The sequence below is a fragment of the Anas platyrhynchos genome, chromosome 3 (assembly GCF_047663525.1).
Source record: "Anas platyrhynchos isolate ZD024472 breed Pekin duck chromosome 3, IASCAAS_PekinDuck_T2T, whole genome shotgun sequence".
Taxonomy (NCBI): Eukaryota; Metazoa; Chordata; class Aves; order Anseriformes; family Anatidae; genus Anas; species Anas platyrhynchos.
In genome coordinates, this window is record NC_092589.1 from 29,318,224 (window position 1) to 29,343,458 (window position 25,235).

At 36.7% G+C, this 25,235-nt stretch overlaps 1 protein-coding gene and 1 long non-coding RNA gene across 10 annotated transcripts in view; one reads left to right on the forward strand and one right to left on the reverse strand.

Annotated features, from left to right (window-relative positions):
- The window catches only part of RGS7 (regulator of G protein signaling 7), a 260,311-nt gene that overhangs the window by 36,395 nt on the left and 198,681 nt on the right, over positions 1–25,235 (reverse strand). For all 9 annotated transcript variants that reach the window (XM_027453802.3, XM_027453801.3, XM_027453796.3 and 6 more), the window contains 5 exons: positions 8,309–8,383; positions 7,313–7,411; positions 6,468–6,529; positions 4,841–4,951; positions 4,230–4,355 (listed from right to left, as the gene is read on the reverse strand). In XM_027453802.3, coding sequence (XP_027309603.1) covers positions 4,230–4,355; positions 4,841–4,951; positions 6,468–6,529; positions 7,313–7,411; positions 8,309–8,383 — 473 coding nt within the window. The remainder of the gene's footprint in view (positions 1–4,229; positions 4,356–4,840; positions 4,952–6,467; positions 6,530–7,312; positions 7,412–8,308; positions 8,384–25,235) is intronic.
- Positions 9,347–14,867, forward strand: LOC110353458 (uncharacterized). Its single transcript, XR_002403952.4, has 3 exons — positions 9,347–9,553; positions 12,487–12,576; positions 13,810–14,867. It is a non-coding gene; the product is annotated as an uncharacterized lncRNA (long non-coding RNA).

Sequence of the window (25,235 nt, forward strand, 5' to 3'; positions counted from 1 at the left end):
AACATTATCGACTGGATAAAGGTTACCAGTGCCCATATTGTGTGAGAAAGTATCATTGCCAATGTTTCTGTTCAGATTTGCAACCATCAAGGATGGTTTATTGTTCTTCATACTTTGTAACTCTGTCTTCCACTGTTATTGTAGACAGAAATGTTTTGCATTTAAAGTCATCAAGACTGGTCATCAGTAACAAAGCACAATAAAAGAAGAAAGTGAAACAGGCTGGATTTGATTTTAAAAAAAAAAAAAATTACCTCTTGAAACATTCTCTCTATCAGTGGTTTGGTAAAACCACTTTAATTGGTGCAATTAAAAGAATAACCAGAACAACTGAAGTAAATTAAACATACAATTAAACACTATGACTGAAACAGTCTGTAGGCAACAGTGCGCATTTTTGGTAGTGCATGTGGCTTTTTAATTTATTCATTTTACAGAACGTAATTAAAGCATCTATCTCCAGTATAGAAGATTCTTACAGCAACTTACATGTATGAATCCACAACAAACACTTCACAAAATCTCAGTCTGCCGCAGTCTGTTCACAGAAGCTTCATAAAGAGAAAACACCTAAATCTAGCTAATTTCCCAGTCCATCTCTTCTTTTTCCGGACAACTACAACCCAAAGCTCCTTTTCCTTAATTTTCTCATATGATATGGAAACTAATAAATAAGGAACGGGCAACAAGGCCAATGGCTTTTGCTTCTGTGAATGATGGAAGATGTGCTGTCACTGCCCTCCACTGATTAACATGTGATGCTTTTGCAGCCTTGGAGATTCCATCTACAGCAAAACTGCATAATGCACTTGGACAGGCTTTCAGATTGGCAGGACTGAAACCATTTCAGTCTTCTGATCAGGCTGCAGTTCCTACAAAACAACCACCTGGGAGCAAATGTACAGTCAGCATATGAATACTAACTTTCCAAAGAATTCTGCTGTATAGAGACAAAGGATGTGGAGAGGAATGTGGATTTTTTACAGAGATGAAGAAATTAGGTCACCAGGTTCCACACTGGAGTAAGATTCATTTCACTAGCTCATTGTCTTTGAAAATTCCTTTTTCCGTTCTTGGACAGACTTGCAACTGGTCTCAGTAGCAGTGGATCATGCTAAAACATAAGTATTGCAAATTTTAAGTATGGTCACCATATCTGTAATGGGCCGTGGGAATTATTATTGAAATTGTGTGGTACTTTAACTATTTGTTCTCCTGTATGCAAAGCAATCCTTCCAAAAAAAGCTGCATGGTAAAGAAAGATTACAAGCCATACAGACTGTGTTAGTTGAATGCAGAATACAACCTGTTTTTTAGCAAACTGCAATCACACTGTCATGAAACTACCACACTGATAGACCTTATCAGACCTTTTCAAGACGTTATTGTTAAATGATCAAGCAGGGGTAGATTTACTGGGAATGGCTTAGAGCTTTCTCAGTTCCCTCTCCCAGCAGAAGGGTAAGTTTTACTCCTTTGCTACCATTTAAAACAACACCCCTTTAGAAAGTAAAATGCTTTTAATCCCAATTTACAGGCAAAGAAAAAGCACAGAGATACAGAGTAAGAAAGTGAACCCGGGTTGCATACCTAATGATTGCACAGTTCTCAGTTTTAACTCATGACTCAAGTTTCTTTATCCCTGTTCTGTTTCTTAAAACACAATCTATATCCACTAAGACTCAGATTCTCAGCCATCTTAAGACACTCAGTTCAAGTTAATGAAACAGTAATACCAGAACACTTAACTACCTAGATAATCACACTTGAATACAGTGTATCTCGTAGACTTAATTATTGATTCACATTTCAGGGATTTTTTTCATTGAAGTGAGGTATAATACTTCTAACCAACTAATATTGGATCTCTCCACAGTCTCTGCATATCCTGTGTACTGCATTAGGTAGCTTGAATCCACAGTCCCCACAGCTGTCTTCCCCATTGTAGGTTTGATGATACTTAATTTAAATTTTATCATGATTAGGACTGCAAAAGGACAAGAGCTACCAACTTGAATTCACTCACATAGTGAGGTTAACAGGTGAGCAAAAAATCAGTCTTTTAAATGTAAGGTTTATTTAACAATAATGCTTGAAACCACCATGTCCAAGAAGCTTTTCATTTCTGTTCCTGAGATCTATTACATTTTGACTCCTATGCAAAACAAGCTTTACAAATTCATGCTTTCTAACCTGACTTTACTATTTGAGCCTAACTGTGCAATGATTTCTTCAGTTTGAAAATTCATAAATGCAATTGTAAGACAGTTTTCCTTCAGTAAATTAACACAGAAAGCACCTTTTCAGTAAGAGTTTGATACCCTGCCTGATCCTTCCCAGGGACATCCTTTAAGCTCATATTCACTGTTGCTTAGATCATATGTTTTATAATGCCAATATAAGAATCTAGAGAGACAGGCAGAAGAGTAGATGGCATATCAAGAAATCACTCGAACAAATTTCTCTAGGGTATTTTTCTGGATCAGTCACTTGCAGTTTGCCTGTGGTTGGTGGTGTAAATAGGATTAGAAAAAAGAGCTAGGGATTATGTGGGTAACACTAGTTGGCAGAGAGACAAATTAATCACAGAAAAGCATAGAAACCGCACCATATACTAGGCTGGATAGATGTATGTTTGAACAGCTGCTCTGCATAAGGAATTGTCAGGATGTTTAGCAAATAAAAATAAAAATAAAAATCCTTATTTGTGGTATCATTCTAATTTTATAAATTAGCACTTCACCTGCTACTTAAAGAAAAAACTGTATCTTTAACCAATGAATTTATCAATATACACAGATGGCTTAGGCTATATTTCCATAGAGGCAAAGACAAAAAAAAATGTTTGGGAAATATCATAAAGTCTAGAGTATCTATTTGTGATGCAAGTTCAGTGTTGGACCATGAATGTGGCCAGCAACTTAGAGAACTCCATCTCTGGTTATTCTGTGGACAGTCTTAAATTAAAAACAAGGAGCTCTGTGCAATTACTAAGCATTCAGGAATCAACACCACAAAATGCTACTTATAAGATACATAAAGGTAACTACTATAAATAGCTATGCTGCACCACTTAGGAGTAAGAGCTAGAACAGAAAAAAGGGGTTCACGATTTTTCTAAGTTTTGGAATGTGTGCAAATAGGATTTTATATTTCTTATGCTATTAGTGAATAGGAAATGGAGAAGATGACATCCAACAAGAAGGCAGAATAAAGAGAAAAATATAGTGTACACGTTTTTGTACTATATACAGTCTGACTTGTCTATTGCAATGCTGCTATTTATGCCTTTGGAATAACCTTACCATAATAATACTTTCTTAGAAAAGCAATAACAAAATATGCTATTAGACAATGGATGGACTACCATCAAATATGGACTACTGTCAAATCATGTTTCTCCCTCACTTAAAAAAAATACAACTCAAATATATATATTTAATTCACAATTCATACACCAACACCTTTGCATTTTGCAATTAGTAAGGAATTTGAGAGGTAGCTGTCACACTGGTTTTGTTGTCTGATCAGCAAGTAGCAACATTTCTTCATTATCTTGGTGGAGATTTTCAAAAGACCAACAATCCACAGAAATCTGACCAACAATGAAAGTTTATGACTTGTATTCCTAAATCCCTTTTTTTAAAAAAAAAAAAACAAACTATTTTTCTTTGAAATTTTACTTTTCTCATAGTACAAGACTTAATAAAAGCTACTGAAAAAGCTTTGCATGGGTCAATATCTTAAACCTGTGTAATAACCTGTATAATCTGTCCAGAGAGGCTGCGGAGTCTCCTTCTCTGGAGATATTCACAACCCATCTGAATCCAGTCCTGTGCACTGTGCTTGATCCTGTTTGAGCAGGGGAGTTGGACTATATGATCTCCAGAGGTCTCTTCCAATCTCAACCATTCTGTGACTCTTAGATAAATAAAATGAGCTGAGAGAAAGCCTTTTACATGGGTATTTTGACCAAAAGTTAGACACGAACGGTAAAATATTTCATGTGAGTCTCTGCTAACTATACAATTTTTTCCCTCAGTGTGAATATTGGATCAGGTAGCAATCTGATTGAACTCCAAAAGATAAGATACAGGAAAAATTTTAAAGGAGTCAAGAAAACAAAACATAACAAACAAACAACATATAAAGAATGGTTTATAAATAAATAAATAAATAAATAAATAGTGTCTTAGAAGTTATTAAAATATAAAGTCCCTCTCATTTACCTTAAATTTTCTGAGCTGAATTCTGACTCCAGGAACTTGAGAAACTGCTCTCTTCCAACAGGGTCTTTCAAAGCTTCATCCATGCCAAAACCCCACCGCTTCACCCTCTGCTGTCCAGGCTCTTTGCTAATAGGGGAACACAACAAAACAGACCAAAACAAGATCGGACATAGTTCAGTATTCTAATACTTTGTGCGTATAATTTAGATAGAGTCCTAAAATTCAACCAGAGGTTTCTCATGTTTCAGATCAGTCATATCTGTGAAATGTTCAGCAATGAGTAACCAGGCAGTCCACACTCACACAGGATAAAGATGATATGCATACACTTTCACAGAAGAATAAGGACTTCCAGCTAGGAAGCGTTATCAGATTTTAAAAAGCTGTTTGTTTGTTTTTTTTCCCCCCACACGGGAACACTGTAACCTTTTACACAGATTTACTAATCCATAGCTCTTCCCATATTATGATATTAAAGCTGGAAAGACCAAAAGGATACTGCATTTCCTTCTATTTCAGTACTATACTGCAATACCTCTGTCTGACATCCTCACATTTGAAGAAATGCCTGTTAAGTATCCTTCCCCAAAAGAAGAAATAAAATTATATACCTTGCCTCCAGTTCCCAGAAAGTGGTGTCATCTGATATCCAAGGGTTTGAGGGATCAGGGGGCACAAGAAAAGGGTCATACTCCAAATACTGCTCTGTATAAGCTAATAGACTAGGAAAACAAAAGCATCAAACGTTGTCATGTCAGGAGGTGAGGGAACCTGATCAGGTTTTCTAGTTAACAAATTACCATGCATCAGTCAAACCATGGTAACCAGGTGTGTACACACTCAGAAGTCACCTACAAGCTCAAGCTAAAATAGGTTTGCTTGGTTTTGAAAGTGCCCATGCTTCAACTACCCCTGAATCTGTGGACCTCTGAAGAAGGAAGGGAGCTTCACATCTTTCTTGTCAAGAGCTGAAATAAAATAAACTACAAACTTTCCTAATATTTCCACAAAGATCCTGTTAGGGCTCCTTTAGGCACTAAAAAATTAAATCAAGCAACCTTTTCCATGCTCATTTGCTTTCATAAAGGAACATATTTTATACCCCTATGGTTTTAATTATCAGTTCCTTTAAAATCTGTTCTAAAATACTGCATGCTATTTAGGTCACATTTATTGGCCCTGCAGCTGCTGGGACTCCTTTTTTCCTCTTTTAAATACAGTTAATATTTTTATTATTTCCTAATCAAATGGCACTACTCACAAGTTTATTGCTTTTCAAAAAAAACACAAATAACTTTTTTCCAAAGTCTTCAGTGTTTATGAATTACTCTGACTCACTTAAACACACTATAAACTTTGCTTATTTTCTGGTAATTTATGTTTACCATGTACTTATTCTCACCTTCTTTTTTGCCTAATAATTATTGAAAATCGTTGAAAAATGAAACAATATTGTTTCTTTTTGTTCCTGCTTATATTTAGTCTGTATTCTTTTTTTTTGTTGTTCAGCAAACAGAAATTTCTAACCTGTTGTCTTTATAAATATATATGTTCTTGCATGTATATACATAAGTACACATGTAAAAGTAAACATACATGCACATGTATATGAAGATACATTTGTGTTTGGTTTTTTCTTTCGCTTTGTCTTACACAGCTCAGTTTTTTGCCGTTTTCACTCTCTACTTCTGGATCTGTAAGATACCGCAGTTCTTTTCTCTGTCTAAGCTGAAAATAGTCTTTCTGAAGGCCCTTTTTTTTTTTAATTATTATTATTATTATTTTTATTTGGTTTCTAGCTCCTTCCTTACATATTTTGGTCCAATTTAGAGATAGATTCTTATGTTCTGACCTGATGTAAGCTCAGACCCATTTTGCTCAGGCTCAGATCACCTAACCCAACCAGATCCCTTGTTTTGGCAGTGATTTCCCTTTTGAAATATCAAAACAGTGAACCCCAACCTATTTCCATTTAGCCTCCCTGTCAATGCAAGGGGAAACTTGTGACCACTTGGTCAGAGGCTCCTACAGTGACCTTGGTTTATCTAGCTAACATATCATGGAATATCTGGGACATCTTTATAACTATAAAAGAACTTCATACCTCACACTTTTCTTAAGTAAACTTTACAACATCTGTGCTCCCTTGTCTCTCTTTCTCTGAATTTATTTCACACTGATGTTTTCCCAATAGTTATCAATATAATTGAAAAAAACAAGATGTAACAATTTACTTACCTCTCTGCAACTTTGGACATTTTTAATCGATGTCTGTCTAATTGCATTTGCCAGTGCTTAATCTACAAGAAAGGAAAGCAAAGAGTGTTATGAGTAATTCATTGCTTGACTGTATTTCCATAACTTTTTTTGTTAGGGTTGTAATTCAACCTTGATTTACCCTAGGGCACAGAATAGAAGTATATCTACCTTAAAACTACACTTACCAGTGTAGCTCTAAAATAAATGGAATTTTCCACTGAATAGAAAAGATTATACACGGACAAACAAAACAAAACAAAATAAAATAAAAAAGAACCAATATAAAACTTTCCCTAATGGCTTATTAGATGAAATCCATTTAGCCATTTTTAGATTTTTGAAGAAAGTTACTAATTCCTCAGACTTTTACCTTCTCCCATTCCTAAGGAAAGATTAATAAAACATTACCAGCAGATAAATGTATGAACCCATACATGCATGCACTGAGCAGTAAGCATGCCTGCAAATCTCTAATCAAAATGGTAAAAGGAAGTGGAATAGTAAAAGTGAGTGAGCAGTCTACTACTAAAGGAGCTAATAGGCTTAGCTATGTAAAGAACCCATCAACGGCACTGTTCCTAACTGCCTTCAACTACTTGGTGCAAGATACAAAATATGTCAGGTTTTGTCTCATTAATTTTAATAAAGATTACATACCAAAATCCATATGTCCTGAAGCAAGTGAAAAGTTTACTAAACAATTCTGTCAAACAATCTGTTCTGAACATACTTCCCAGTTACAATAATTTTTGGTTTAATACCAACTTCCAAAAAGAAAAAAAAAAGTTTATCTAAATGTATATGCTCGTTGTTATTTTGCAAACCTCTTGGTGCAGTTCATCTTCTGTGGGAGGCTTAGTCTCTGGTACTGGCGTGTGAGTAGGGCTGTGACTTCGGATGTCATTTTGTAAACCATAGACAGACTACACAAAAAATACGAAGCAATAGTTGGTTTCAGAAAATGGCTTTTACATATGCTATTAGTAACTGTACCTTTTAGTATGTTGTGCTCAAGAAGTTATTCCAGATCACTAGTTTCTAAAGAAACTGAATAAGCCATGCACTCACATAAAACTTTGTTTTTAAACAATAAATTCTACCAAAAAAGCACAATTTCATAAGGCCATAGAACACAAGATCGACTTTTATTTTGTCTCTATATTAACAGCACATCAAACATGGGGGGTGACACTGAAAGGCAGCTATTACCGTAAATAGGGATGGCCAGCAGCAAACAACTCTAAATCCAGTTTTCTTTTTGAAAAACACTGAAATGTACGTCAAAGTGCACACTTTAAAGTTGGACTCAATCTACATCATTATGATACAAAGAATTTGATTGAAAATGTTGTTCTAGTCAATCTGTATGTCCCCAGAGATCTTAGACAGTTCATATCTTAATGTAGATGAAGAAGGTTATTTCTTCCATAGTTTCTGTGCATCTATTTGTAAACTACAGCCAGCCTTTTCATTAAGATCTGCACAAGAAGCACTACTATTATAGCTTAAACAGCGTTTTTAAATTAATTTTTCCTTAACTACTGACAGAAACTTTTAACATACTTTATTCAATCTACTAAACAACAAAAAAAAATTTTTATTTTCTTAGTCAGTATTTCTCCGAACACTTTCTTATGTGATAGCATTTACTTAGTATTAGAACCTTTGTTAACCAAACTTATTTAAGAGCTTATTAATTAACAACATACATTTATGTATTTATTTCTTGCATCAGCAAGAAAAAATGTTTTAAGAAACTATGGAACTTCATGTTATAAATTACCTCCACCTCCAGCTTTTTATGTTATAGCAATACTTACCTTTCTTGTTTTATGTGGATTTCTCATTCTTGAAGACTTTTTAATATCCACTTCAGTAGTGTTTACGCATCCAGGCTATTAAAAGAAAAATAAAAGAAAGCACAAGGATAAAATCTGGGAAATAACTCCACACAATTTCCACAGAGATACTCCTCTTCAGTTTGCAAGGCTAAACAAACAAACAACATAAAAATAAAACAACAACGAAATATAAACTAGAGGCATATTGTGATTTCAAGTTCTTCTGCAATATTCCCTACAGAAGACAGTAAAACCCGAGTGACCTAGAGCCTAAAGAAGCATCTCAAGTAGCATTTATTCTGGCTTATAGTAAGAAATATTATTTTGCTATTCGAGCTGGTTTGCTAGACTCTATGATAGTAGTTAGGACAAAGTTAGGACTGTGTATCTTTATGCTGAATGTATTGAAAGCAATGTACAGAGACGCAGAAAATATACAAATGCATACTGTATTCTTATATTTCTGCTTCTCTGCATTTGAAGAACAGACAGGTATGAGTTCAAATTAAATTGCTGTTGGTCATACTTAGTAACTGGGGAGTGAGACACCAAAGACATACTCCTGACATCATGAATCTGAAAAACAAAAACAAAACCAAACAAACAAACCAAAAAAAACCAACCACCTCTCAAGAAGTTTGTGTTTTGATTTTGTCTAGGAAGCCATGCAATGTGCATTCTAGATCTTTCTCTAAGATGCATGGTTGTCAAAATAAGTAGAGTTGTGCAACACCCACCTAAGCTGTGAACCTCTTGCTCCCTGATTTAAAAATAAAATAAAATAAAATAAAATAAATTACAAATGAGTGTCTAAATGGGATTTCTCTCTTCCAAAAGAAAGTAAACAAGAGAGAAAGAGAGAGAGAAAGAGAGAAAGAGAAAGAAAGGAAGGAAGGAAGGAAGGAAGGAAGGAAGGAAGGAAGGAAGGAAGGAAGGAAGGGAGGGAGGGAGGGAGGGAGGGAGGGAGAAAAAAAACAACTACAACAAAAATGGGCTTCCTTAGTCCCATCAGAAGGCTATTGGTCTAAACAGATCAACTTTCAACACATCTGATGTAGCGTTCGAAGAGTCATTCTCAGAATCTTTTAGCTTCCCAAAAGACACAAGTCCTCTAGTTTATTCTAATTCATCTTTCTTTGACACCTTCCTTTAAGTAAAAACTCCCTGCAGAAATCTGTTTTTGTATCCATTGCTGAAAACAACTACAAAGTGTTATCCTCCATGGTGAGTTTTACCTATTTATTTTAGAGGGATTACATATCCCACTGAGAGTGGAAGTACTAAGTCTGCTATCTAGTGAGAGTAGATTCTTAGTGAAAGTAGGTTTGTTTGTTTTATTTTTAGTGGGAGTAGCTAGACTTGGATTTTAGGTTTGCCAGACAATAAATACGGACTTTTATCAAGCTAATGACATGAACTATGTTGTCTCGTTGTAAAGTAAAATGCTTGAAAAATGTGGCTGTAAATATTAACAGCAACAAAAAATAAAATAAAATGAAACCTTCTTACATAGTAAGAGCCAAATAACAAATACATTTCATTAAATGGGACAATGGTACTTCGCCTCTGGAAAAATATATTGAATAACAGCCTAATTTTTTATTGGATGTATTATCCATTTATTTATTTATTTGCTTTGAAGTACTAAACTGATGCACGTTACATTTGTGGAATTAATAGTTCCTCATTACTAAGAATAAAAACAGGCACTGATATTATATCCTCAAGACTTCATTTGGCATCCCTCTTGAACTAGATTTGGGAAGGTATGCTTTGTGCTTGTGAATAAAAATGGTAGCTTTTAGAACCACAGAATCATAGAACAAGCCATACATAAGGGATCCACAAGGATTATCAAGTTGAACTGGCTCCAAACAGGACCACTGCTGTGACCACTGACCCGGGGAGCCTGTTCCAGTGCCTGACCACACTCCCAGAAAACTTTTTCCCAATGTCCAACCTGCACTTTCTCCTGTGTGTGATGCACTCTTTGTATGATTGTGTATAAAAATTAGAAGCAAACATGCAAATGAAAAATAGTAAAATGAAGAAAGTCCTTGTCTTAGTTCATATCCCTTACCTCACTAAGAAGAGTACACAGTGGTAGTAACTAAGAATATGACTTTCACCTCTTTGTTTTCTAAGTTCATTGCTTTTATTGCTTTTTCTTAGTTTTAAACAAACATTTCTTTCAGCTGACTTGCAACATAGCTTGAGGTAGCTTAGTAAGTGGGACTACTTTGGTTGGTCATAGCAACACAGAACTATGATACTGTTTGCTCACTAGTGTTACTATTAAATTACAGCAACTGATCATTAGTGATATACTCAATTTGCTCCTTACTCCAAACATAAAAAATCAGTTTAAATGTTTCTGATTGAAAGACACTACAGCCTAGTCATGGAAGACAAAGAAATTAGTACATCATAGGATTGTTATTAAAGTCTCTTAGCTTCAGATTAGAAGTCTGAATAACATTTGGAAAAAAATGGCTAGTAAATGGAAAGAATCTGTCTGTCCTTGCTCAGGATGGTGGTAAGTGGAGGGCACCTACTTTTGCACAATTTTCCCTGTGAGCCTTAGGGAAGAGTTAGAAGTTGTCGTTTGTGAATTCTAAAGGGTTTTGCAATGATTGTCCGTTAAATACACTATTCTTAAAATATATATATTAAATGCAATGCTTTTGATACTTTTTGTTTCACTTATGGCCTTGTCTTTATAATTGTGTTGATATTTTTAAAATGCACAGGCACTTTCATTTTTTTTCAAGCAATAATTTTGTTAGAAACAGAAGTCTCCAGTGACAGTCACTGAAAAGTTGATGTTGAAAAAAAAAAAAAAAAGTTTTTATCTGCCATTTCTGGTAAACTGTAACTCTGAATGCAAATTAAGGAAAACACATCTCCACCAAAGTCACAATTATAGAGAGGTTTGAATGGGAAATTTCATTATCAAGTAGAAGTAATTTATGAACAAATACAGGTGTGTAATTTCTTTCTTCATGTTTATTTTCCAGGGCAGAGAACAAAAAAGTCAGATTACATTATTTTTTTTTTCTCCTTTGACTTTTTCTTTTCTCTTCTACTATAAATTTGTGTGATGCACCAGGAAAGCTTTTTTTTTTCTTTTTTCTTTTTTTCCAGAATATTTACATACTTCTTTTGCTTACTTGTGAAAAAGGAGAATCCTGTACAGAGATTAGTGTCTAAAAGCACTTTTTGTTGTATAACAGTTACTATAGTGAACATATCACATGCATTCAAATTTTTTAGGTCAGTACAGACTGTTAATATCCCATACATTCAGAGATCATTTTTTCATAAAAATGGAATGTCCATAAAACATAACATTATACCATGTTACATAAGAGGGTTTGTATAAGTCTAATGCAGAGTACATCTGAAATACTTTTTTCCTTCAGCAATCAATATTCTGTCTGCAGTGTTGCTTTTCTCTGCAGATCTGTTGACAATAAATTCTTTTGCACTGTTTTCCATTGTTGTTATCACTGAAACAGCTCACCTGGTGGCTTTTTAGAATGAGAAAGGACAGTGATTTAACAATATTTTGTCTCCCTGTGAGTACTGTTAGATGATTAAACTGTCGGGGATCATGTCCCACTGTTGAATTTACACTGTTATAGTTAGGATGGTATTATTTCAGGAGGAAAAAAAGATTAGTGCAGTTCTACCCAGAGATAATTGGGTCTTTTGTCTTTTAATTATGTAATAACTGAGCCAAACATAATACTTTTTGCACCACAAAAGCTTTTCTTCCATTCAGCAACAAAAGTTAATTTTCATTCTTACTGAGCATTACAACTCAAAATAACTTGTAACTGTCAAAGACAATGATAGGTTGAAAAATACAGAACCCTGCATGATAGCCAATTTAAAGGTAGAAGGCAATTTCACAGGGCAGTATACTGAGATACAAAGTTAAAAAGAAAACAACACATCTACTTTAGGATTACATCAGTATCTGGCAGTGAAGAAGACATGGGCTTTTAACAATATTTACAGCCCTTGAATGCAGCAATTTGAATAGCTGGCACACTTACATAAGATACAAACTGTTGTGTTTTCCAATTTGTTCTGTTTGTTTTTATTTCGCTGTTGTTTTTTAATTATTTTTGTTTTGTTTTGTTTTGTTTTAGAAATATGCCCTAAACAACAACAAAAAAAGGCACAAAACTCATCTGAAGCCTCTTAGTGTGAAAGATTTCAAGTCCACAAGCACTGAACAGGTATGAACAGATCTAGCACCTTGCCCAGGTAACTTGCATGGCCAGACTTCTGTTCTGCAGATTGATGCAAAGGACATAACGGGAAATTCTGGGAGATTTGTAGGAATTAAAGAAGGTCAAAGCTTATGCTCTTTGGAAGGAGACCCAACCCAGTACTGAACTTCTACAGTGTCTCATAGAATCTTACAGAAACTTGGTTGTTTACAACCTCTCAGGCTGCTGTAAATCTGCTGTGGCACAGCAGGAGCAGCAGCAGGAAGATACAGGCACGGGAACTCAGGAAGCTTCAGTACAATGGGGAAGGCAGTGAAAGGGCATATAAGCACATAAGTACATATAACATCCTCAGTTAACAGTAGGGGCTTAAGACTATATGTATATGATATATAGGTATCACTATATATAAATAGTGATATATATATCACTACCATTATAATAGTGTTCTCAGAATCTGATTCAAATTACAGCACTGGAAGTACCTAAAAGAATTGGGGTTACAATTCGTGTTTTATTCTCAATTAAAGTATATTTATTGAAGTGATACTTGATACGAGATGGTATTTCTTCTTTCTGTGGTGCTGCCACAGTTCATCTGTTAATATTTAGGAATAAATACCAAACATCTTTTCAATTAAAATAAAAACAAAAGCTTGCATCATTTGAACATCTTGCTAAAATAATTCGAAGTTTTTGTGGGAAAACCTTTGCTGGACAACATTTCATTTTATTCGCATGCCCTTATTAACATAATAACTATGTGTTTGGATACAATTACATCCAGCTGTGTTTTCTTTTTGTGTTGCTTTTTTAACTGGACTACCATAGTTCAAATAGTGAGATGCCTGTCAAAGTGCTCGGCTGCAAGATTCCCATTTAGTGTTTAGTATATAATTTGCATACTAATACTGTTAATAGTTTTCAAACAGATTTCCTGGAAGACTTGAAGCCTCTTTTATATGAGTAAATAGAGGGCTTATTTCTTTCAGGACTAATATTCAGTATAAAAACAGCAGTGCCCCTCAACCTCAAGCCACACACAAACAGGAATATCTCATGACCTTGTTGAAATTGTCATATAGCAAGATTGTAACCGGGGTAGAATTAGGCCCTCATCTGTTATTAAATATGGTGTCTAAAATACTATCACATATTCAAAGGAAAATTATTTTCTTTTCATCCATCAGTTAACACTTCCTTGTCTTGAAGTAAAAATGTCATTGTGTTCATTTACAGCAGAGGACCTGCCATTCCCCTACCAGCACTACTTTCTATTGCTGCTGTCTAGGAGGCTACATAGGATTCCACCAAGAAACACAGTGGAATGATGAAACCTCCCTTACTTTACATCACTCAGTTGGTACATTGGAAGATTTTATCTGCTTGGATCTGACTAGAGCTCACATTTTGAAATAAAAACTAAGTAAATAAATAAATAAATAAAAGAGGATATGTTTAGTTAAAAAAATCAATTGATATTCATTATCTTTCCTTGATAACAGTGGCAACAGTGAATCAATTATTAAGCCTTTGTAATAGCACTAACAGTGCTATTTTTTGACACCTTTGAAAGCAACTTTTTGGAGATAGTCACATAGCCAAAATCAATTGCTACCAACACCTTTCTATGTAACAAAACCTTTTGCTATGATCTACTTGTAATTCTAGTATGTATAAAATCCTCAGTGGAAAGCAAATTGATGTTTATAATGATTATCAGTTTAAGTTCCAATGTCATCTTCTTTCTTAAAGAATATGTCAATTTAACTGTGAATCTACTTAACCCAGAATAACATGAAATTTCCTTGTATGTAAGACAAATAAACTCATATATGTGGGAGGGATTAACCTCATGCATTGCAATAGGCTAGGATTTGCCTGTCTATGTTGCTTCTCTGCAGAAGCTGATCTGAGGGAGAAGTTGAGCATGAGTCAGCAGTATGTCTTTGCAGCAATGCAGGTTAACCACAGACCCAGCTGCATTAGCAACAGCACAACCTGCAGGCAAAGGAAATGGTTAATTCTTTTGCTCAGCATCTTGAGGACACATATGTAATCCCATGACCATTGCTGAGTCCCAGAAGCAATACCAGAAATATATTTCAAATGGAAAAATCCAGTGGAGAAACTTTTAGATGATCAGAATACTGAATGTTTGACATACCAATAAAGGCTGGGGGAATTGGACTTCTGACTTTCAAAAGAAGAAAGCTAACTGTTGTGTTCTGCTGCCTAAAAGGGGACTTGCAGAGCTAGACTTGTTCCACAGGCGCACCATGAAAGGCCAAGAGGCAACTATCAGAAATTGAAGTAAGGAAAACTCCAGTTGGCTCTAAGGGAAATATTCTTCTTAATAAAAGGAAGAAGCTTAGGCTTCAGAATCTCTGTCTTTGGTTATTTTGAAAACAAGGGCCTGGGCAATGTTATTCAGTTTAGAAGTCAGCACTGCTTTGAGTAGGTTGTTGGACTAGAGAACCTACAGAGGTCCCTCTCAGCACATATATTTTGTGATATAGCCTATGATCTTTCCAAACTGCAGGGACTGAAATTCAACTAATTCACACTATGGAACACCCCAATCAGGTACTCACAGCAGTGTGGAATTCATCACACTCTATTCTTCTCCCAAGAACAGAACAAAAAGTAAAGACCGGTATTTGCTTCCTCTGCTTTCTGGCATCCTTCTGTCTGTGTTCTGTTCTCAACCCGAAACAACAAACTTAGGGATGATTTAAGGAAAACTAAATTTCACAGCCTCTTCAGCTAAAACAGCATATTTAAAATAATTACCTCATTTCAACATGTACACCCATAAATTCAGGGTGCATTAAAGCAGTAAATACTAAGCAGATTGATTCATATCATTTGCACGATTTCATTACATTTCGATGTCAATTCACTTTGAAATAAATCTTTGTTTTGCAATTAGGGGCTAATTGATTAAGAGGAATAAAAAATAATAAATTTCGAGATCTACGGTTTTTCCAAATTTAAACACTACAGATTTAAATAATCACATATATATGAACATGTCAGATCTTGGCATCCACTTCAACAATATGAAATAATGAACAGAGCAAGTCAGACACACAAATGTAAAGACAAGGCAGAGATTTAATACTATCTTTTATATTATTTTTAACAGCAGACTATCACAAATACAGTAAGCTTAAAATTTTAAATTTCCAAATCTCAAACATTAGTGTTTCCTATGTGAAAATCTATTCTGCTATTTGTCATTGTTCTTATTTTTGGCATTTTTCTAGGAAAGGAGTCTTATAACCCTCAAGTGTCACTATTGATATCACTCACTTCTAAATGAGGGAAAGGAAGCTAATTAGATAATGAATAATAAACAGAATACCAGAGTTCATTTTTATCTGTCATTTTTATATTCCAGTTTACTAGTGTAGATAGCTAAACTTTGCCCAGTTAAACATCTGTGAGAAAAAAGAAGGAAAGAGAATGAAAGGTTATGAAAAAGAAGTGAGAAAAAAAAAAAAGCTGGTGCTCAGTTGAAAAAAAAAAAAAAAAAGAGGAAGCCCCAGTTTGACTCTGGCTATGTGGGAAAGTTTATTTTTCTCAGTCAAAGTCTAGCATCAGAGGAGACATTAAAATCCTTTATTGAGCAAGTTGTCAGTAATGCCTAGAAGTGAGTATCTCACAGCAAAAAATACAGGCTATATTCTCCTGCAATGTAGTAATTTTTCATTTCCCAGAGATGCAAGTTATTGGAGTGTGCAAAATCTGCCAAGGCCTATAAGGAAAGGTTGATGTTTAAGTAAGATTATTTGGATATTTTGTTTTTTACCTCATTTTACTGTATTTTACACACTTCAAGGTCCAAGAGTAAAGAGGCTTTGCTGCAGAAGAGCTGGACTGTTAATGACTTTGATGGTGCAATAGAAAGTCTCAGAGAAGTATTTCAAATGTGCTGAGTGTAGCTGGTCAGATCTTTTAACAGGATTTAGAAAAGCAGGTGTTATCTTAAGGTTCAGTTAAAGGGGGGTTGCACATTTCCAACATTTTAAAACATTTTCAGAAAACTGTTTTTCTGGCAGTTATCTGATGGAACCTGAAAGTTGTTTTACATGTAGCTCCCTTCATAACAATTACATCAATCAGCCTCAAATAATTGTCAAAAAAATAAATCCAGTAGACATAGATTAAAGTCCATTATGGCCACCATGGGAAAGTTACAGAAATTGTAAAAAGTATATACATTTGATGATGACTTTATATATGGATACTATCAAGCTCTTTCACATCCCTAGAACTCCAGACCAAATACATCTAGGATCAGGTCATAATTTTTCTAGTTTGTCCTATGGATTCTCTTTTCTGTTTCATATTAGCTCATCTGGGAAGTACAGGGATACTTTCCAATTAACATCTATAAATTATATGTAATGATCAGGAGGCAAATCACAACATTGTTTACAAGTACAAATTCTGTAGAAGCATGTTTCAAATTTCATTCTGAGATGTCTCGCAAATTTGGCACCTAATCAGGGGAAAATTATAAAAACCCTATACAAAATATTGGCATTTTCCCTCATTTCTTCAACCTTTTCATCATTGATTTTAAAGGATGTCATAGAATCATAGAATCATAGAATATCCCGAGTTGGAAGGGACTCGTAAGGATCATCAAGTCCCAATCCTCGCACTGCACAGGTCTACCCAAAAGTTTAGACCATGTGACTAAGTGCACAGTCCAATCGCTTTTTAAATTCAGACAGGCTTGGTGCTGTGACTACTTCACTGGGGAGCCTGTTCCAGTGTGCGACCACCCTCTCAGTGAAGAACCTCTTCCTGATGTCAAGCCTAAACTTCCCCTGCCTCAGCTTGACGCCATTCCCGTGGTTCCTATGGTGTTTACAGAGAATAGGTCACCTGCCTTTCCACTCCTCCTTGCAAGGAAGTTGTAGACTGTGATGAGGTCCCCCCTCAGCCTCCTCTTCTCCAGGCTGAACAGGCCTAGTGCCCTCAGCCACTCCTCATACATCTTCCCCTCTAGGCCCTTCACCATCTTTGTCGCCCTCCTCTGGACACTCTCCAACAGTTTAATGTCGTCTTTGTACTGTGGTGCCCAGAACTGCACACAGTACTCGAGGTGAGGCTGCACCAGTGCAGAATAGAGTGGGACAATCACCTCCCTCAACTGACTAGCAATGCTGTGCTTGATGCACCCCAGGATACCATTGGCCCTCCTGGCTGCCAGGGAATGCTGCTGGTTCATATTCAACTTGCTGTCAACCACAACCCCCAGATCCCTCTCTGCGCGGCTGCTCTCCAGTGTCTCATCGCCCAGTGTGTTCATTAAGCCAGGATTGCCCCGTCGCAGGTGCAGGACCTGGCACTTGCTTTTGTTAAACTTCATGCAGTTGGTCATTGCCCAGTTTTCCAATCTGTCTAGGTCTCTCTGCAAGGCCTTTCCACCCTCATCCGAGTCCACAACTGTTCCAAGTTTGGTGTCGTCAGCAAATTTGCTCAGAACACCTTCTAGTTGTACATCCAAATCATTTATAAAAACATTGAAGAGGACTGGCCCTAAAATGGAGCCTTGAGGGACCCCAATAGTGACCGCCAGCCAGCCAGATATAGCCCCATTTACCACAATCCTTTGAGCCCTGCCCACCCATTGTATGGTGTTTTTATTTAGCAGTATGGTGGACATTTTGTCCAGTAGGATCCCACGGGAAACCATGTAAAAACCTTTGCTGAAGTCCAAAAAGATCACATCAGCTGGTTTCCCTTGATTGACTAGATGGGTGATCTTATCACAAAAGGAAAGAAAATTTGTTAAGCATAACCTACCCCTCATGAACCCATGTTGGCTGGGAGTGTATTATATGTATTATGCTATTAAATAATACATATGACAAAGTCATATGACAAAGTGACAAATGACAAATTGACTTCTATGACAAAGTGACGCACTTGGTGGATGAGGAAAAGGTTGTGCATGTGGTCTACTTCAGCAAGGCTTTTGACACCGTTTCGAAAAGCAGTCTCCTCAAGAAACTGGCTGCTTGTGGCTTGGACTGGCATACGCTTCATTGGGTTAAAAACAGGTTGGATAGTCAGGCCCAAGTCAAAATTGTGGTGAATGGAGTCAAATCCAGTTGGAGGCCGATCACTAGTGGTGTTCCCCAGGGCTCGGTACTGGGGCCAGTCCTCTTTAATATCCTTATCGATTATCTGGATGAGGGGATCGAGTGCACCCTCAGTAAGTTTGCAGATGACACCAAGTTAGGTGTCGATCTGCTAGTGTGTCAATCTGCTTGAGGGCAGGAAGGCTCTGCAGGAGGATCTGGATAGGCTGGACCGATGGGCTGAGGTCAACTGTATGAAGTTTAACAAGGCCAAGTGCTGGGTGCTGCACCTGGGGCACAATAACCCCAAGCAGAGCTACAGGCTGGGAGATAAGTGGCTGGAAAGCTGCCTGGCAGAGAAGGACGTGGGAGTATTAGTCAATAGTCGGCTGAATATGAGCCAGCAGTGTGCTCAGGTGGCCAAGAAGGCCAACGGCATCCTGGCTTGCATAAGAAGCAGTGTGGCCAGCAGGTCTAGGGAAGTGATTGTCCCCCTGTACCCGGCTCTGGTGTGGCCACACCTTGAGTACTGTGTTCAGTTTTGGGCCCCTCGCTACAAGAAGGACATTGAGGTGCTCAAAAGAGTCCAGAGAAGGGTGACGAAGCTGGTGAGGGGTCTGGAGAACAAGTCTTACGAGGAGTGGCTGAGGGAGCTGGGTTTGTTCAGCCTGGAGAAGAGGAGGCTCAGGGCCGACCTTATCGCTCTTTATAAGTACATTAAAGGAGGCTGTAGTGAGGTGGGGGTTGGTCTATTTTCCCATGTGCCTGGTGACAGGGTGAGGGGGAATGGGCTAAAGTTGTTCCAGGGGTGTTTTAGGTTGGATGTTAGGAAGAACTTCTTTACCGAGAGGGTTGTGAGGCATTGGAATGGGCTGCCCAGGGAAGTGGTTGAGTCACCATCCTTGAAGGTCTTTAAAAGACGTTTAGATGTTGAACTTAGTGATACGGTTAAGTGGAGGACTTGTTAGTGTTAAGTCAGAGGTTGGACTTGATGATCTTGAGGTCTCTTCCAACCTAGACGATTCTGTGATTCTGTAAATACAATCTTTATGGAATACAATATAGCATAAATAATTACAGTGTTATGGATTCAGTGTGACAGTGAAATAAGTGAATACAATTTGGAACACAGCTTTCATGGAACAGGCTCAAATTTAGCTATATTCCTGAATTTGAATCTATTTTTAAAATATGACACATCTTAAAAGATGCTATAACCATCACTGAAAACAGTCTACAGACCATTTGTTGTAGAAAATCTACAGTAAAGTAATACTATGGAAACAAATTAGCCTTAGAAAGCTTAACTGCTAAAACTTGCCTATATGAGCTAATAAAGATTCACAACCTGTTGGCTTTTAATTACATTAATATATCTTTTCTATTTTTGTTATTAATTTATTGAACTGATGTTTCAGGTCCCAGAATATTCAATGTCAAACTTTAGTGAACCGATTCCTACAAAGGAAGGACTGTCTTGGTAAGAATTAATAAAAGCTTTGTTAGGATTTAGTGTTCTTTCCTGTTGGAGGTTTTAACAGAGAACCATACAGGCAGCATAGAATGAAATTAAATGCTCGATACATGTCCTCGTTAGCTAATTTTATTTTGACTTATGAAAGTACAGAGATATAAAGTTACAGACTTATTTATTAAATTGTAATGAATGACCAATAAACCTGCTTGTGTCATCCACTGGAAATATACTGATGTAGAAATAATGATTATTGATAAACTGCAAATACAGGCATAACCATTCAAGTGTAAGTTAAACCCGCTATAGACAATCTCTTGTAGAGGAGAGGCAACTTGCCATTTGAACCAATTTGTAAAATCAATACTTGCTTTATTAAAGGACTTATTTGAAGATCATTGGCTACTATTAAAAAATGGCAGAAGGTGCCCTGTTGCTCTGCTCTGCTCTGTTTTGAATTGACTTAATCGAAATGTGGCAAGGAGTACAATCAATGGATAAAAATTTAACTACAAGTTGTCAAGGTGTTTTTCTTGTTTGGACAAGAAAAATGTGGTTCCAAGACCATCAGAAAAAAAAAAAAAAAGAAAAAAAAAAGAAAAAAAAAAAAGAGATGTTTTATCAAATAGTTTGATAAAACTTTAATTATGTTTGCAGTATGGTAAAACTCTGTTGTTTTAAAAAGTAAGATATGGGAAGTCACACTCAGCATGGAGCTTAGGATCACTTAAAGCTTCAAAGATTTTCAGCAAGATTTCAAAAACAAATAAAACAAATAAATAAATAAATAAATAAACCTTCTCAACCTGTAATACTACTGAGGAGAATCAGACACACAAAGAATTACAATGGCTGTGCAAGGATCTGTTTGGAACAGGAGAAAAATCAGATTCACACAGATTTTCAAGAAATTTAATATAATAAATTAAGCCATAAAATTAATCCATATGAGATAAAGCACCTAGAATCTTGGCAAGGATTCTCATGTTCTCACATCCTTACTTGTTTAAAAATGGATCAAGTACAAAGCTGGTCTTTCACCTTAAGAGAACAAGGTTTCATTGTATTGCTTTAAAAATATTTATTTTAGTGGTTTGTGTTTCAAAGACACACATAGCATACAAAATTCATATGAAAAGGATGTTGAAATTTATTTTTTGAGGCTTAAGTCATGTAAAAGTAAACTATAAGCAGTACTAAAGAATATGCTACTGACAGAAGTGATATGCTTAATTCTTTTTGAAAGCTAATCTAATTTCTGATTATTCTTAATTTACAATAGACTATTTTAGGTTTGTAGTGACAGGTTTTCAGAACTGGAAATTATTGTACGGAAATCTGTACTATCCATCTGAATATGAAAAAAACACTTCTTTACAGTGAGGGTGACAGAGTATTGGAATAGGTTGCCCAAGAGAGGCTGTGGAGTCTCCATCTCTGGAGATACCAAAACCTGCTTGGATGGGATCCTACACAATGTGGTCTCGGTGACCCAGGGAGGTTGGACTAGGTGATCTCTAGAGGTCCCTACCAACCTCAACCATTCTGTGATTCTGTGAAACAGTATCCATTGCATTTATTTAAGCTATGTTTAAGGAGCATTTATTTCAATTGTCTGTATAACCTCATATTTGTGTTTGCGAAGATTCTAGCATTTGCAACAATGCTGCATAAGGAAAGCTGTTAAAGTCATCTGGTCTGTTGTCCCTGTGCTAAAGACTTAGAATCATTATTGCTTTCTCAAATTTTTTCACCCCCAAAGAAAGGAACCTGCAGTTTTACTAATTCCATACAGAATAACCTAGGTTATTCAATTGAAAAGAAATGACAACAGAAAAGTCTAACCACATCTCTGAAAGTGATGATAGGGAATTCAAGTGAAATTTAGAAACTGATTAACTGCCTGTGTAATATACTTGACAGAATTAATTGGATTAAAGCATCAAACTGAATTCACACAGAAACATTGCATTTATTCTGAACACTCCTTATTCTTAATATTTCAGCTTATTTTCCTAGTTGCTATCAGAATTGGGTCTTACTAAAAACCAAATCATCTCATTTTTCTGTGTCCTTCCATTATCTCATCGGTTCTATTTCACAATTTCTGACCTCTTCATAACCTCAGTTTTAATTTCAGCATTTTCAGTTTGGTGCACTATTGGGGAAAAAGAAGCCAGCTTCCTTTTTCCCTGTCTGTCCCACCCTTACTGCAGAATCATACTAAGTAACGACTCTAAATAATGAAAGTACAAATTGTTCCATATCGCCCCTAGTTTGCAGGATAACTATAAGATTTAGAAATATCTGCCTCAAATAGATGCAAGTATGGGTCATAAGCACTATAACTATTTTGTGAAAATAACGCATTGCACAAAGCTTTATTTCATGACCAGAAGTGCAAAAGTGAGACTGCCAATGGCTGCAAGAGCTGCACACCCTGTCTGCTGGAGAGGTAACTCCCTTGTAAAGATACATGGTGAAATGAGTACAAAAGAAGACATGAAACCTGTTTGCAGGTACATCAGTAGAGAAGTTGTATGGCATTATTTATGTTTGTTTCCTAGAGATGTTTAAAAACTCTGAAAAAATGTGATAAAGCAGACAGAAGTGTTCTGAGGCTAAACAAGTAACTGGCCCAAAAAAGTCCAAGATTTATAGCACATGAAGTGTGAAATGAAGGATTGCTCCACCTTGGCCAAGTTAAATTCAGTCTTTTGCCAAGTCTTTGAGGCTGATCTTGAGGAATGGGATGGAAAAGTCATTAAGAAACAAAATAAATGCAGGAAAAGAAAAGAAAACTCAGAACAAATAACCACAAGTATCTGCTGCATGACCCTAGACACCCGGTACTATTACCTACTGGCTCAGATGCTGAGTGTCATGTTCAGACCACATAAAATACAATTTTAAAATATAAACAGGTAACATGAGATTAATGGAGATAGAATCTAATAAAAAGTTATAATAGAAAAGATGAAGGTGTGGGATGGGTGACAAGGTTTTAAAAAATGAAAATGTTACTTTTTTCCTACTTTGCTACTAGGAAACAATGACATTAAACCTCCAAATCTATAAATGAGAGGTGTTTCTGAAACAGTGAATTGGTCTTAAAGCCACATTTGCCCTTACCATTGCTCCTGTCCTATACCAAATGTAAGTAGCATTGATAATTTTCCCTCCTGCATTAAATTACACAAATACTATTTTTTCTTTTGGAGAAAATAATTTTTTTCAACTTACTACAGTGAAACAGTATACAGATGACTTTCAGGAGAAAAAGATAATTTCTCCATTATCTTCTGAAATAATTTGAATCTCAGCAAGTACCCCACAGACATTTAATTTGCATTTCATTTAAATTACATAAATGTGTAACTCAAGAATAAGAGTCCATTCAATAGTTTGTAGCAGCAACACAGCAGCTTTCCTTGCTTGCTACCTAAAAGAATTAATTTTACAACAAGCCATGGATACTCTCCAGCTAATGTATTTGATCTGGATTTGAGAATGTTTCAGGGGATTTACTGTTTCAGTACTCGTTTGTCCCTTTTATAGACAATGTAAGATTATGGGTTTAAAACTGAGAAAATAATTCAGGAAAGCTAAGAGTTTTTTTACAGAGACTTTAACCAGGAGTTTAACATTTCTTTTCAAACAAGAACAACGTCTTAATCTCTTTTTGACTGGAAGGAACAGTCTTCCTTGCTTTAGTTTGATTTGTCACTGCTTTTTGACTGAAGCCCTAATCCTTCTAATCAATTTTCACTCAGTTCCATAGTCTGTAATTTATAGAAGTATCAAAATTAAGGAAATGCTCTCTCTAGGCAGATGGAAAGACAAGGAAGGCTTTTAAGATATGTTTACTCTGCCATTCCAAAAGAGAAATGTGCTGCTATATGTGAATGCCGTTAGTCTCAGCCCTATGTTAGGTACTAACTATAGTGTAGAAATGATGACACAGATTTTATTGTAGCTAAGCTACTCAGGATCTCCAGAGAGACTACACAACTTTCCCTGAACTGTATTTCTACAGTTTTACTTTGATTGGCATCTGAACTTTAACGATTAAAACTTGTAAAGGAAGCCTCTTCAGGCTACACTGCCCACAATATTTGTCTGAATATGGCATAAATCTTCTAGGGCCTTCTGTAGCCACCTGCAGGACTGATCACAAAATCACAGAATCGTCTAGGTTGGAGGAGACCTCAAGATCATCAAGTCCAACCTCTGACTTAACACTAACAAGTCCTCCACTAAACCATATCACTAAGTTCAACATCTAAACATCTTTCAAAGACCTTCAAGGATGGTGACTCAACCACTTCCCTGGGCAGCCCATTCCAATGCCTCACAACCCTCTCGGTAAAGAAGTTCTTCCTAACATCCAACCTAAAACACCCCTGGAACAACTTTAGCCCATTCCCCCTCACCCTGTCACCAGGCACATGGGAAAATAGACCAACCCCCACCTCACTACAGCCTCCTTTAATGTACTTATAAAGAGCGATAAGGTCGGCCCTGAGCCTCCTCTTCTCCAGGCTGAACAAACCCAGCTCCCTCAGCCACTCCTCGTAAGACTTGTTCTCCAGACCCCTCACCAGCTTCGTCACCCTTCTCTGGACTCTTTTGAGCACCTCAATGTCCTTCTTGTAGCGAGGGGCCCAAAACTGAACACAGTACTCAAGGTGTGGCCACACCAGAGCCGGGTACAGGGGGACAATCACTTCCCTAGACCTGCTGGCCACACTGCTTCTTATGCAAGCCAGGATGCTGTTGGCCTTCTTGGCCACCTGAGCACACTGCTGGCTCATATTCAGCCGACTATTGACCAATACTCCCACGTCCTTCTCCGCCAGGCAGCTTTCCAGCCACTTATCTCCCAGCCTGTAGCTCTGCTTGGGGTTATTGCGCCCCAGGTGCAGCACCCAGCACTTGGCCTTGTTAAACTTCATACAGTTGACCTCAGCCCATCGGTCCAGCCTATCCAGATCCTCCTGCAGAGCCTTCCTGCCCTCAAGCAGATTGACACACTAGCAGATCGACACCTAACTTGGTGTCATCTGCAAACTTACTGAGGGTGCACTCGA